Source organism: Gobius niger, assembly GCF_951799975.1.
Source record: "Gobius niger genome assembly, chromosome: 9".
In the NCBI taxonomy this organism is placed as follows: domain Eukaryota; kingdom Metazoa; phylum Chordata; class Actinopteri; order Gobiiformes; family Gobiidae; genus Gobius; species Gobius niger.
In genome coordinates this window covers 18,495,520-18,507,872 of record NC_136860.1, presented here as the reverse complement: position 1 = coordinate 18,507,872, position 12,353 = coordinate 18,495,520, and the positions used below count along the sequence as shown (strand labels likewise).

The window sequence follows — 12,353 nt, the reverse complement described above, 5'->3', positions numbered from 1 at the left end:
GTGTGCTCTAATGATCACATGGAGCATTTTACTTGCTGCACAATAAGTATGATTTCCGTGTGAACTAACTTGCTGGAATGTGCTTTCAAAGTAAAAACCTATATCTTTATATCATAAAGGATTATATCTCTGCAGTTTGCCATGTACACAAGAGGTAATTAAGACAGAACAATTATGCACCTTGCCTGCACCTACCTTGCAGCCAGTGTAGCACTAACTTATTCTTATTTAAAAGTGCTAGAAGTTTACTTCTTAATGATTATCAAGAAACTGCATAATGTGAAAATGATAACACTATTCAAACATGAATTCACACGTTTGATCATTTCTGCTTAGCTATACCTATGTGTGCCGTGACACTAAAGGGAAGTGATTCTTCTTTAATTATATTCTTATGCAGCTGTTGCTTTCATGTTACACACCAACACCATAGACCTGTGCATCAGTTTTACATCGCTTTGAGCCCTACGACTGGATAAGACCATTTATGATCGACGCTTCCATTAATATGTTCCGTCAGCTGGTAAGTCAATCTATTACTGCAGCAAGTTTATGAATACAGTGGCTTTAGAATGTTGTCAGACCTCCTTAAGTACTATTTATTATGTAATAGTCTGATGTCAAATCACGTGTTCTTTCCTGTTGGTAAAAAAAAAAAAATCTACACTGACTACCCAACAATAATATAAAAATGTAAAAGTTTTTAAAAAAAAATATGTGAAACAAAGGGAATGTGACTTTGTTCTATCTTCACGTGGGCTCCTTTGCCGTTGTGACCCTTCTCCCTCGATGACTCATTTTGGTGAAATAAACCGGCTCTTGTTTCTTTTGCGGTTGTTCCAATGGGGAATTATATCTGTTAGTTCTCAATGAGAGGCTGTACCTGTCCAAACCATCATGACGAAGACTGAAATGGGAGGTATCTGCAGTCAATGTCATGAGAGGGGCGTGCGGTCTGAAAAAAATCTGACATTTCACATAAAGGAAGAACTAAGTAACTTGTTTACCATAATAGATCTTTTTTGTGGTCTCTCTGGGGATAATGTTAATGGGATGATTGGGGGGTCTTTCATCTCCCCCTGGTGTCTCTGACCAGACAACCACAATTGTAACTTTGCCTGCACAAGATCGGAGGCGCAATACACACTAATAGAATCACAAAGAGGAAGCTCACAGGCTAACGGCAAAGTTAACTTAAACAGTATTTACAGCCAAGTTGATTGAAAAAAATTATCTCCATTGTGTAATTGGGTTGTGGCACAATGTACAATGTCCCTCTCCCTTTGTCTTTTCTGTCAGCGTAGTATTTACTCTCATGGACAATTAATGAGTAAAAAACCGAAGCGTGCTACGACACCTGCAGTGCCGCTTATGGCCTCTAGGGGCATGAGTTGCTTAGTTCTGCTTTTATTAATTTATTAATAAAATATATATTTTTAAAATAATTTTACAAAACCGTCTAAAATGTTTAAGTTTATATTTTTTATGATATGGTAATCAGCGTAAAATTTTCGGAATGAAAGTGAACTTAATCACTTAATCAATTTCTGGGGTTTGAAAATTCTCACTGTATATTGAAATGATTTATGACTGCTGTGCTCCTGATGTTATGTATGACACTGGCATTTAGCTCTTTGCGTTTTGTTCAGATGTACCTGGCAGCGCTGGGCCTCTGGTGTTCCCTCCCCACGTCGACGGTGGTGGTTTTATACCCCAAGATGTTGCCATGTGATGTCAAGGAGCCCTACAACAGCAGTGACGTGACCGTGGACTGCACTGAGCGAAACCTAAAATGGATCCCGCCGGGCATCCCACAAGAAACCACCAATCTGACGCTCACCATAAATCACATTCCTAAACTCAACTCCTCCTCGTTTCACGGACTGGAAAACCTGACGGAGATCGACTTCAGGTGCAACTGTGTGCCGCGCAAAATTGGCCCCAAGGATAAAATTTGCACCGAGAGTGTGGCAATAGAAGACGATACCTTTTCGGGCCTGGTGAATCTCAAAGCACTCTATCTAGATGGCAATCAGCTCTCTGTGATACCCATGAACATGCCACCGAACCTGTCCCTGCTCAGCCTGGAAGTAAACAAGATTTTTAACATTTATGCAGAAAATCTTACCGGCCTCAGAAATGTTGAGGCGCTGTATCTGGGCCAAAACTGCTACTTTCGTAACCCATGCAACAATTCTTATTACATAGAAGAAGGGGCCTTTGCACAGCTTCCCAATTTAAAGCTTTTATCTCTAAAGTCAAATAATTTATCCTATATACCACAGCAGCTACCCACGGATCTGAAGGAATTGTATCTATATAATAATAACATAAGAAACGTCACGGAGAAGGATTTCAAAAACTTAACCAAACTTGAGATTTTAGACATTAGTGGGAACTGCCCTCGCTGTTACAATGCACCATTTCCCTGCACCCCATGCCCGAACAACTCCCCACTACAAATCCATCAAGATGCTTTCAAAATGCTGACCAATCTGACTACACTGCGTCTCCATAGCAACTCTTTGACACATGTGTTAAAAGAGTGGTTTTTAAGTACAACAAACCTCCAGGTGCTTGATCTTTCAACCAACTTTTTATCCAAAGCTATAGCCCACGCTGAGTTTCCCTGTTTTCTTGGAAAACTGAAAGAACTTGACCTTTCATTTAACTATGAGCTGCAGAGATATCCCGAAACTCTGATTCTGAGCAAACACTTCTCCAGACTGAAATCTTTAAGAGTCCTCAGAATACGGGGTTTCATCTTTCAGCAGCTAAAGATGGAGAGCATTGCACCCTTAAAATCTTTGAGACACTTAGAGGTTTTCGATTTTGGAACGAACTTCATTAAAATCACAAATCTTAGCATCCTGATGGAATTGAAAAGTTTTAAAATCATCAACTTGGCAGATAACAAGATCTCTTCCCCCTCTGATGGACAGGATGTTCTGGGTGTGTCTATGCGTGAAGGACTGGGCTGGTCTCCTATGACATCGGCTGTTGAATATGAAAGCACCGGCGTGAGAGAGATTCACTACTTCCGGTTTGATGAGTATGCACGCAGCTGCAAACACAAAGACAAAGAGCTGGGGACAGTCACCTCCCTAGTGAACAAGAAATGCAGCCAGTTCGGCAAGACGCTGGACGTGTCGAGGAACAACATTTTCTTTCTGCATTCCCGCTTTTTAAATCTCACCGAGCTGAGGTGCCTTAATTTGTCCAGCAACCTTATGAGCCAAAGTTTAAATGGCTCTGAGTTTGTTAACCTGCCCAATCTGCAATACCTGGATTTTTCCTCCAACCGTCTGGACCTACTCTATCCAACTGCCTTCCAAGAGCTACAAAACCTGGTGATTTTAGACATAAGTAGCAACAATCATTACTTTGAATCAGAGGGGATGACACACATGCTGAATTTCACCAAAAACCTAAAGAAGCTGACCACACTGCTCATGAACAACAATCAGATCTCTAGTTCCACAAACACAGAGCTAGAAAGTGAATCCCTACAGAGGTTGGAGTTCAGACATAACCGTTTGGACGTGATGTGGAGAGACGGCTACACAATGTACGTCAATTATTTCAAGAAGTTAGTCAACTTGACAATGCTCGACATTTCCCACAACAACCTTCAGTCCCTCCCCCCTGAGCTGTTCCTTGCCCTGCCTGAAAAGCTGACCGAACTTTACCTGAAAGGCAACGGGCTAAAATCCTTCAACTGGAGAGAGCTGCAGTATCTGCGCTCCCTGCAGGTTTTAGACCTGAGCAGTAACAGCTTAACTACTGTGCCACATGTCCTGTCGAACTGCAGCATCTCAATCAAGAAGCTTATTTTACACAAGAACAAGATAGTGAGACTTTCAGCAGATTTTCTGAAAGGTGCTTACAACTTAAAACATTTAGACCTTAGCTTTAATTATATTGAGTATGTTGAGGCGTCAAGCTTTCCGGATGATGTTGTCAATAATATGGATAGCCTACTTTTGCACAATAATAAATTTAGCTGTGCTTGCAATGCTACCTGGTTTATAAATTGGCTGAACACAACATTAGTAACTATTCCCAAACTGGGTACAGACGTGACGTGTTTCCAACCCGAGGCGCAGAAAGACAATCTGGTTATTTCAGTGAACTTGTCCGCCTGCCAGCACAGTTATCTCTCCATCGTCCTGTACACTATCATGACTTCGCTAGTCCTGTGCTTCGTCACCCTCCCCGTGTCCAGCCATCTCTTCCTGTGGGACGTCTGGTACATCTATCACTTCTGCTGGGCGAAGTTGAAAGGATACAGGCGGCTGTCCTCGCCCAGCTCCTTGTACGACGCGTTTGTGATTTACGACAAAGACGATGCCGCCGTGACAGAGTGGGTGATGAAGGAGATGTGCGTTCACCTGGAGAGCCGCGGCGATCGCAAACTCGCCCTGTGCCTGGAGGAACGCGACTGGATTCCCGGATGTCCACTCATAGATAACCTGTCCCAGAGCGTCAACAAGAGCAAGAGGACTGTGTTTATTCTCACTAACAAATATATCAAAAGTGGTAACTTCAAAACTGCCTTCTACATGGCCAATCAACGACTGATGGATGAAAAGGATGATGTTATAGTGCTGATATTCTTGGAGAAAGTGGCGTGTAATTCTAAGTACTTGAGATTGAGGAAGAGGCTGTACAGTAGGTCTGTGCTGGAGTGGCCGACCAATCCGCAGGCACAGCCATATTTCTGGTTTTGTCTCAGAAATGTGCTGGCTACAGAAAGCCACAAACAGTACAATAATCTTTTTAAAGAGACTTTGTAAACCGTTGTACATAATGTTAAGGTTTGTTTGTGGTTTGTGAAAAAATCCCAATTAGTTTTTTCCTCAAAACTGTTCAGCTATAACTCATATTTGAAAACAAGCTTTTGTTTTCTCCTATTCCTGTAAATTCATTGTCTGTGGGCAGTGGCACCACTTGAAACTGACTGTAAAAAACATGTTACAAATAAAATGTGGAAGTGAGACTACATGACTTCTTCAATTTACAAGCTACTTCTACTTCTTCCCATCGTGTGTCTGTCATTGAGGCTCTGAAGCAGTCAGAGCATCACTTGATTCTACTGTTGTTCGATGGATCAACACTGAGGGCTTGAAATAATGGTGAGTTTATACATGTATTTCTAAATAGCTTTAGACTGGGAAGTGTGTCACAGTTGCAGAAAGGAGATATTAAAATGTGCCTGAGCAATTAATGTTGGAATTGTATTCATAACAAAAATATTGTGGGGATGAATGATAATTTAAAATAAAGATCATATTTAAACCAAGAAGATTCTTAATATCAATTTAGAAAAATAATCAATTTGAGTAGAAAGTAATGGTTTAATTCAGTGGTTCTCAACCTGGGGGTCGGGACCCCCAAAGAGGTCGCGAGACAAATTTGGTTTTAGATAAAACATAGATATTTTCATTAGCATATAATTTAATGTTTTATTGTAGCATGTGTGTGCTATTTTACCAGAGTGCCATTATTTGTCCGTAGAATTATGTAGGCTAAAACCCCTTTACCTGCTATAATGGGGGTCGCGGCTCCAAAAGGTTGAGAACCACTGGTTTAATTTATCCTTCAAACAGGAACCAAAAATAATTATGTCTATAAACTTAATTTGTGACTCTGGATTGTAAAATAATCTTTTCTGAAAGGTGACTGCCCCCTGGTGGACATATTTCACAGTAAAACACAGTGTATCTCTTGTCCATTTACAGGCAGTGATTGTTTGGCTCTACTTACTGATCAGTTTGATGTCTGAAGGTAATTGCCATAAAGAAGACCCTGCATGTAAAACAATCTGGATGCCACGGAAATTTCCCTGCGATGTGACACAGTGTGGATCTAATGTGACATTTGACTGTTCGTGGCGACAACTGAAGAACTTTTCAGATATATCTGACAAGATATTTCCAAACACAACAGAGCTCAATTTGACAGAAAACACCATCCCACAGTTTTCGCAAGGCGCATTCTCAAAGCTGCCAGGCCTCGCTGTGCTGGATCTCAGACGGGCCAACAGGGACGGGGAAGTGGTCGTTCACAGAGACGTGTTTAAGAATTTGAAAAAGCTTCAAGAACTGAGACTTACTGGGATTCCTCTAAATTCTACTCCAACATGTCTGCCAGCCAGTCTGAATGTCCTTGAGCTCAGTTACAGTCACTTTGTATCTTTGGACTGGTTGGCAAAAGTCTCTGGCAAAGAAAACATCGCAAAACTATGGTTGCCCAGAAACTGCTACATCGAAAACCCATGTAACAAATCTTTCACTATCCCAGACAATACCTTTGAAACTATGACAAAGTTGCAGCAACTGGATTTGTCTTTTAATAATTTAACCATTGTTCCAAAAAATCTACCAAACTCTCTTTTAAAATTAAATTTGGAGTCGAGTGGCATAGAACGGATATCTAAGGATGATTTTAATGGACTATATAATTTAGAACACTTACAGATACAAGGGAACTGCCCAAGGTGTCAGAATGCTCCTTACCCTTGTGTATCTTGCAAAAACAAGTCTCTTCAAATACATCGCGATGCATTCAGTAATCTTACAGCGCTGCGCACACTTAACATGGGAGGAAACTCTCTACACCATTTGGAAAGTTTTTGGTTTAGAAACATGCCAAATCTCAAAAAACTTTTGCTACCTTTTAACTTCCTGATAGAAGCGATTACCGGGGAAGCAGGGTGGTTAAAATGTCTTCCAAAACTGGAAACACTGGATCTGTCTTTTAATTATAACCTGAAGTCATATCCCCAAACACTGAGCCTCTCTGCCAATTTCTCTTATCTTGAGTCACTGAGAACTCTGCATTTGGAGGCAGAAGTCTTTAAAAATATTGACAATTCAACACTAAAACCTTTATATAAACTCCAAAATCTCTCCACGATAAACTTGGGGACTAACTTCATCATTCACATTGCTTCCGACACTTTTAAAAATTTTCCACCAATGAAACTAATATTTCTTGCTGAAAACCGATTGTATCCAACTGAAGAAAATACTCCACCTCTAAAGAGTTTAAATCAAATGCCTGAGACAATTTCCAGATCACCTCTCATTCTCACAAGAACTCAAGATTATAAAGTTCATAGACATGTCAAAGAGGAGTGTTTTAATGCAGGAAATGTTCTGGTTCTTAGCCAAAACAATCTCTTCTTCATTTCTGAGAAACAGTTTAAAGGTTATGAAAACATAGCGTGTTTGAACCTCTCCCATAATGGATTTTCAGTGGCACTTAATGGCACTGAATTTTCCTCATTGCCCAATCTGACCTTTCTGGATTTGTCTTTCAATAAAATTGATCTAGCTTACAACAGGGCCTTCGTAGAACTGCCAAAATTAGAAGTATTAGATCTTAGCTACAATTCTCATTACTTTCAAGCATATGGAATAACAATTAATTTGAATTTTACTCTAAACCTGCCTGTTTTGCGAGTCCTTAATATGAGTTTTAACAGAATTACCTCACTAACAACCAAAGAGATGTATAGTCAATCATTATCAGAACTACGTTTCACAGAAAACAATCTTGGGGATCTTTGGGCGGACAAAGCCTACTATAATCTCTTCACTCATCTGACTAATTTGAGTATATTGGACATATCACACAACGGCATTAAAAAGATTCCACAAGATGTTTATGAAAACTTACCACATAACCTTACCCAGCTACACATCAACGACAACCACCTAAAAACTTTTGCATGGGATCAGCTGAATGTGTTTCATCAACTTCAAATTTTAAACTTAAGTAAGAACTCTATACCCAAGTTGACATTTAGATCAAACAATGCCCCAGCATTGAAAGTGCTTGACCTGAGTTTTAATCACATTAAACGACTGGATGATGGGATTTTAAGAGATGGAAGTAACCTTAAGACTCTTTATCTGAACCACAACAAACTAACTATAATCAACCAGTCCACTTTTGCAACACATCCAGAGAATGAGATTGACACGTTGTACATACATAATAACCCTTATCAATGCACCTGTGATTCTTTGGAGTTTATAGTATGGATGGAAAAGAGTAATATAAAAATACCACAACTGACTACTCATGTGAGGTGCAACACCCCTGAGACATCAAAAAGACATCCTTTAATTGAGTTTGAGATTAATCAGTGTGTAGATGACAGTCAAGCCAAGGTTTTCTACATTATCACAAGTACTTGTATTTTTGCTTTCATTGCGGTGACCATGTCTGCACATTTGTTCTTCTGGGATGCCTTCTATGTCTTGCACCTGTTAAAAGCTAAACTAAAGGGATACCGCTCACTTCACTCACCTGAAAGTCTCTATGATGTCTTTGTAACTTATGACACCAATGACCCATACGTCTCTGACTGGGTGATGGAGAAACTCCTGGTGGAGCTGGAGGATAAAGGAGAGAAGCACCATCCTCTGTGTTTGGAGGAGCGAGACTGGTTCCCGGGAACGCCTCTTCTGGACAACCTAACGCACAGCATCAGAAACAGCCGAAAAACACTTTTTGTTTTAACAGAGGACTATGTGAAGACTGGGATGTTCAAGATGGCAATGTATCTGGCTCACCAAAGACTACTGGATGAGAATGTTGACGTTATCTTGGTACTAATGCTGGAGCCAGTGCTGCAGCATTCTCACTTTCTGCGCCTGAGGAGACGACTGTGTGGCCAAAGTGTCCTGGAGTGGCCTAAAACTGCAGCAGCCGAGTCCTGGTTTTGGCAGAATCTGAGGAATATCATCAAAGTGGACAATGAGGCTCTTTACAACAAAAAATACATTCACTGCTTTACCAGCAGGTAGTGTGTTTTGGAAATGACAACCAAACGGTTTTGTTATGCACGGTATTTTTTACCCTGAAATGTTATAGTGTTAATGTTATATGCAGCTAAAATCTGGAACAGTTTTCATGAGGATGTGAGACAGGCCTCAACTCTGATATTCAAATTCAGGCTGAAAACAGGTCTTTTTGCCCATGCATATGACTGAAAGTATTTTATCTGCACTCTTGCCTTTTACTGTAATTGATTAATTTTATGTTGATGTTTTTATTGATTCTATTTGCTTTCTTGTATTTATGCAACTGTGAAGCACTTTGAATTGCCTTGTGTGTGAATTGTGCTCTACAAATAAACTTGCCTTGCCTATATCCAGTAATGTGCAAAGATCATGTAAAATATTCTCCAATAAAGTAATGTGCAGATTTTTTTCATTCTTAAATTATATGCAATCGTACAGTAGGCAAACAAATATATTTATCACATTCTGAGTGATTCCTACACTGTAATCCTATTTTAAAATTAAATTGCCAGTTTATCTTATTTTGAGTCACTGAGAACTCTGCATTTGGAGGGAGAAGTCTTTAAAAATATTGACAATTCAACACTAAAACCTTTATATAAACTCTCCCCACAATAAACTTGGGGACTAACTTCATCATTCACATTGCTTCCAACACTTTTAACAATTCTCCAATAAAGTAATGTGCAGATTTTTTCATTCTTAAATTGTATGCAATTGTACAGTAGGCAAACAAATATATTTATCAGATTCTGAGTGACTCCTACTACACTGTAATCCTATTTTAAATTTGATAAATTTATGAACTTGAAGCAACATTATTACAAAAGAATGTCAAAACATTTACATAGTTCATTCAAATTTTAGTTTGTGTACTATTTGTGTTTTTGTAGGCATTGCTTTATTCCACGAGGGGTCGCTGTTCATTATAACACAAGTTTAATTCAATAAAAGTTCAAGTGTGTAGTTTTTCTTATCAGCTCAAAGCAAAACCTCAGTATCGGCCTTCAACGAAAAAGTCGGTATGCACTATTATCATTACAAAGAAGCAAATAAACCTGTACTGTAACTTGTTTTTCGTTGTTGCTTTTTCTACATAGGGCGTGGCTTCACGGCTAATTTGCATACAGCACGCTATTTATCCCCTCAAGGCGGAACTGAACTTACTCTGCAGCCAGGTCTTCAAGGCATACTTCCACATCTTAGCAGTCTCACGTCTGGTAAGTTTGTTTTGAAATACATTAACGATGCATTGAAGTATTCTGCATGCAATCTGGTTTTAGGTTTTCACAGTTTTTTTTGTTTTGTTTGTTTTTTACCAATTGTTCAAAAAACGTTTCTAATTTAACCAAATCGGATTTCAGTCTAGATACAGATGGTCTTTTAGCGCCAATTAATGTGTTAATTACTTCCACGTGTGCACTATGCCGCACCTGTAGCGAGGCCAACGCAGTGCACGAAACGCGCGCTGCATGGGCGTCGGTTCTTCCGCTCTCCACTATTAAATGCCAACTAAATCATGACTTGCCATGCAAAACTACTTTCTGCGCGTCTTTGTATCCAATTTGTAATGTCCCGCTGTTTTTGTCTCCCAGAACTGTCTTCAAAATGGGTGACAAACCTGTCGTCTCAGAAGTGGCAGGCTTTGACAAGTCAACGCTGAAGAAGACTGAAACTCAGGAGAAGAATACTCTCCCAACCAAAGAAAGTGAGTTTTGTTTATATTTTAATTGAATCCCATTTTCTTGTCAGTAAAGGAAAAAACAAGGTCTATATTGACATCTGATGTTCGCAGCAATCGAGCAAGAAAAGTCGCAATGATGAGATGACCAAACGTTCAACACCTGGCCATCCGCGCCATGTTCCACCACAGAAGTTGATCATCTGCTGTGACCACTCTTTGCCCTGTTAATCACTGTACAGAAATGAAGTCTGGCTTGGACTTGTCTTGTGATGCTGAGTTACTCAAACAACATTTAACCTACACTCAATGAGAGGTAGCACTCTGGTCACAAACGTATTTGTAACGTTGCAATGAAACTGTATATGCAAATAAAAGTAAAAAAAAAAAAAAAAGCTGGATGGTTGTCTTTGCATGTGGGTAAAAATAAATAAATGGAACTGAAGTTGCGAAGTTAAGGAGTGAGGGGGGGGGGGATTAAGATTATGTAACTGCTGCACTGTGCAGCTGTGTGTAAGTTAAATAATGGTGAATTGTGTCAGCAAGTGCTTCTCAAACTACAATGAGAGTTGGTTAAAATTATAATGTAACCACATGGATACATATAGAACAGTGGCAAAATATATCAGTGTGTTCAATGAGATGCACACAGTGATGACGGTAGAGTCCTGAACACACTGAGCCAGCGGTGGTATTCAGGCACCTCAAAACATCACAAATGTTCAAAGATTTGACTAAATGTAAGCTCACACAGACAACACAAATTAAACCGTAGAATTTGTAAATGAGTGGCATTAAAAAGTGGTCACCTCATCTTAAGTAGCCTATTGCAGAAATAGGCTATATATAAAAAGTAATACTTTCAGAATATTACGTTGCTATTGTCTTTTCAGAGGAAGTTTGCAAAACAAGTTCTAACATGTTTTAGTATTCTATGTGAGGAAGTGACTGCCAGCACGCTACAACATGACAACAAAAAGCCATATACTTTGTGTCAGAAATTCAAATACAAAAGACATCGTGTGATTCTCCATAGCAAGACTGGTTTGCACATAGGGCTTGCATAATGTTTTCAGCACTATAATTAGGCTCACTGAAAAGTTGTAGCTGGGTTTGATGCTATGCAACAAAGCAGTTGAGATATAACATAAGTCAGTTGCAAACGCAACACCTGCAAAAAAAAAAATGCAGTAGACAATTGTGATATATCTTAGTGGTTTGTGGAACTCTCAGTTCTCAAGTCAAAAATATAACATACCTTGTCTCTGGGAAAAAAATGTTTAATATCATTTACCTGACCAAGCATGTGCTTTTGTGTGAAGGAATAGTTTGTAACTTTGCTGCTTGTGAACCAAATGTTGCCCAATCATATAGCAGAAGCAAGATTTTTGCAATGTAACACTTATATAGATATATAGAATGTTCAGTAAATTAATCTGAGAACAGGTTAAACAACAAAAGCTGTTTAACCTGCAAATGGTAATGTTTGTAAAGGTTGATGATTACTCTTTGCTTCTGTACTATATTTACAAACCAAAATGCATTATTCTGACCCCAATTATTTGTGCGTTTATTGTATTTTATTGACAAAACCTCCTCATGAATATGGGGAGGTGCAGGTCTTAAATGCCCTTCATTCAAAATGCTCTAAGAAAAGGACAATTAATCTTTGTCCTCCTCATTTCACCCGTGGTGGGAAAAGTCAGAGCTGCTATTGTGTGATGGGTGGATATACACACATATACGCACATATACGCAACTGGCCAATCCAGTCTTACACAAAGGGTTTCCATGCAAATAAATAATTTACTACTTTGTTTTCTCTGCTCAATAATTGCGACTATAAACATACTTAA

General features: G+C 39.2%; 3 protein-coding genes across 3 annotated transcripts; all 3 read left to right on the top strand.

Moving 5' to 3' along the window:
• Positions 1-104: 104 nt before the first annotated feature.
• LOC306967989 (toll-like receptor 7) lies at positions 105-4,818 on the top strand. The gene is made up of 2 exons (XM_079563214.1): positions 105-523; positions 1,650-4,818. Exons 1-2 carry the CDS (start codon positions 488-490, stop codon positions 4,794-4,796), a joined length of 3,183 nt encoding a protein of 1,060 aa, XP_079419340.1. The 5' UTR covers positions 105-487; the 3' UTR covers positions 4,797-4,818.
• A 250-nt stretch (positions 4,819-5,068) lies between these two features.
• On the top strand, positions 5,069-8,880 carry tlr8a (toll-like receptor 8a). Its single transcript, XM_079563218.1, has 2 exons — positions 5,069-5,135; positions 5,742-8,880. The coding sequence occupies exons 1-2, from the start codon at positions 5,133-5,135 to the stop codon at positions 8,817-8,819; spliced, it is 3,081 nt and encodes a 1,026-aa protein (XP_079419344.1). The 5' UTR covers positions 5,069-5,132; the 3' UTR covers positions 8,820-8,880.
• A 1,109-nt stretch (positions 8,881-9,989) lies between these two features.
• Positions 9,990-10,879, top strand: tmsb4x (thymosin beta 4 X-linked). The gene is made up of 3 exons (XM_079563093.1): positions 9,990-10,036; positions 10,412-10,524; positions 10,612-10,879. The coding sequence occupies exons 2-3, from the start codon at positions 10,425-10,427 to the stop codon at positions 10,635-10,637; spliced, it is 126 nt and encodes a 41-aa protein (XP_079419219.1). The 5' UTR covers positions 9,990-10,036; positions 10,412-10,424; the 3' UTR covers positions 10,638-10,879.
• Positions 10,880-12,353: the final 1,474 nt, after the last annotated feature.

What these genes read in the sequence shown, in the direction of transcription:
- LOC306967989 (XM_079563214.1), top strand. Translation starts at nt 488, where the DNA reads ATGATCGACGCTTCCATTAATATGTTCCGTCAGCTG. An exon ending in TTAATATGTTCCGTCAGCTG is followed by an intron (nt 524 to 1,649) that starts GTAAGTCAATCT and finishes CGTTTTGTTCAG; the next exon opens with ATGTACCTGGCAGCGCTGGG.
- tmsb4x (XM_079563093.1), top strand. Translation starts at nt 10,425, where the DNA reads ATGGGTGACAAACCTGTCGTCTCAGAAGTGGCAGGCTTTGACAAGTCA. An exon ending in TACTCTCCCAACCAAAGAAA is followed by an intron (nt 10,525 to 10,611) that starts GTGAGTTTTGTT and finishes TGATGTTCGCAG; the next exon opens with CAATCGAGCAAGAAAAGTCG.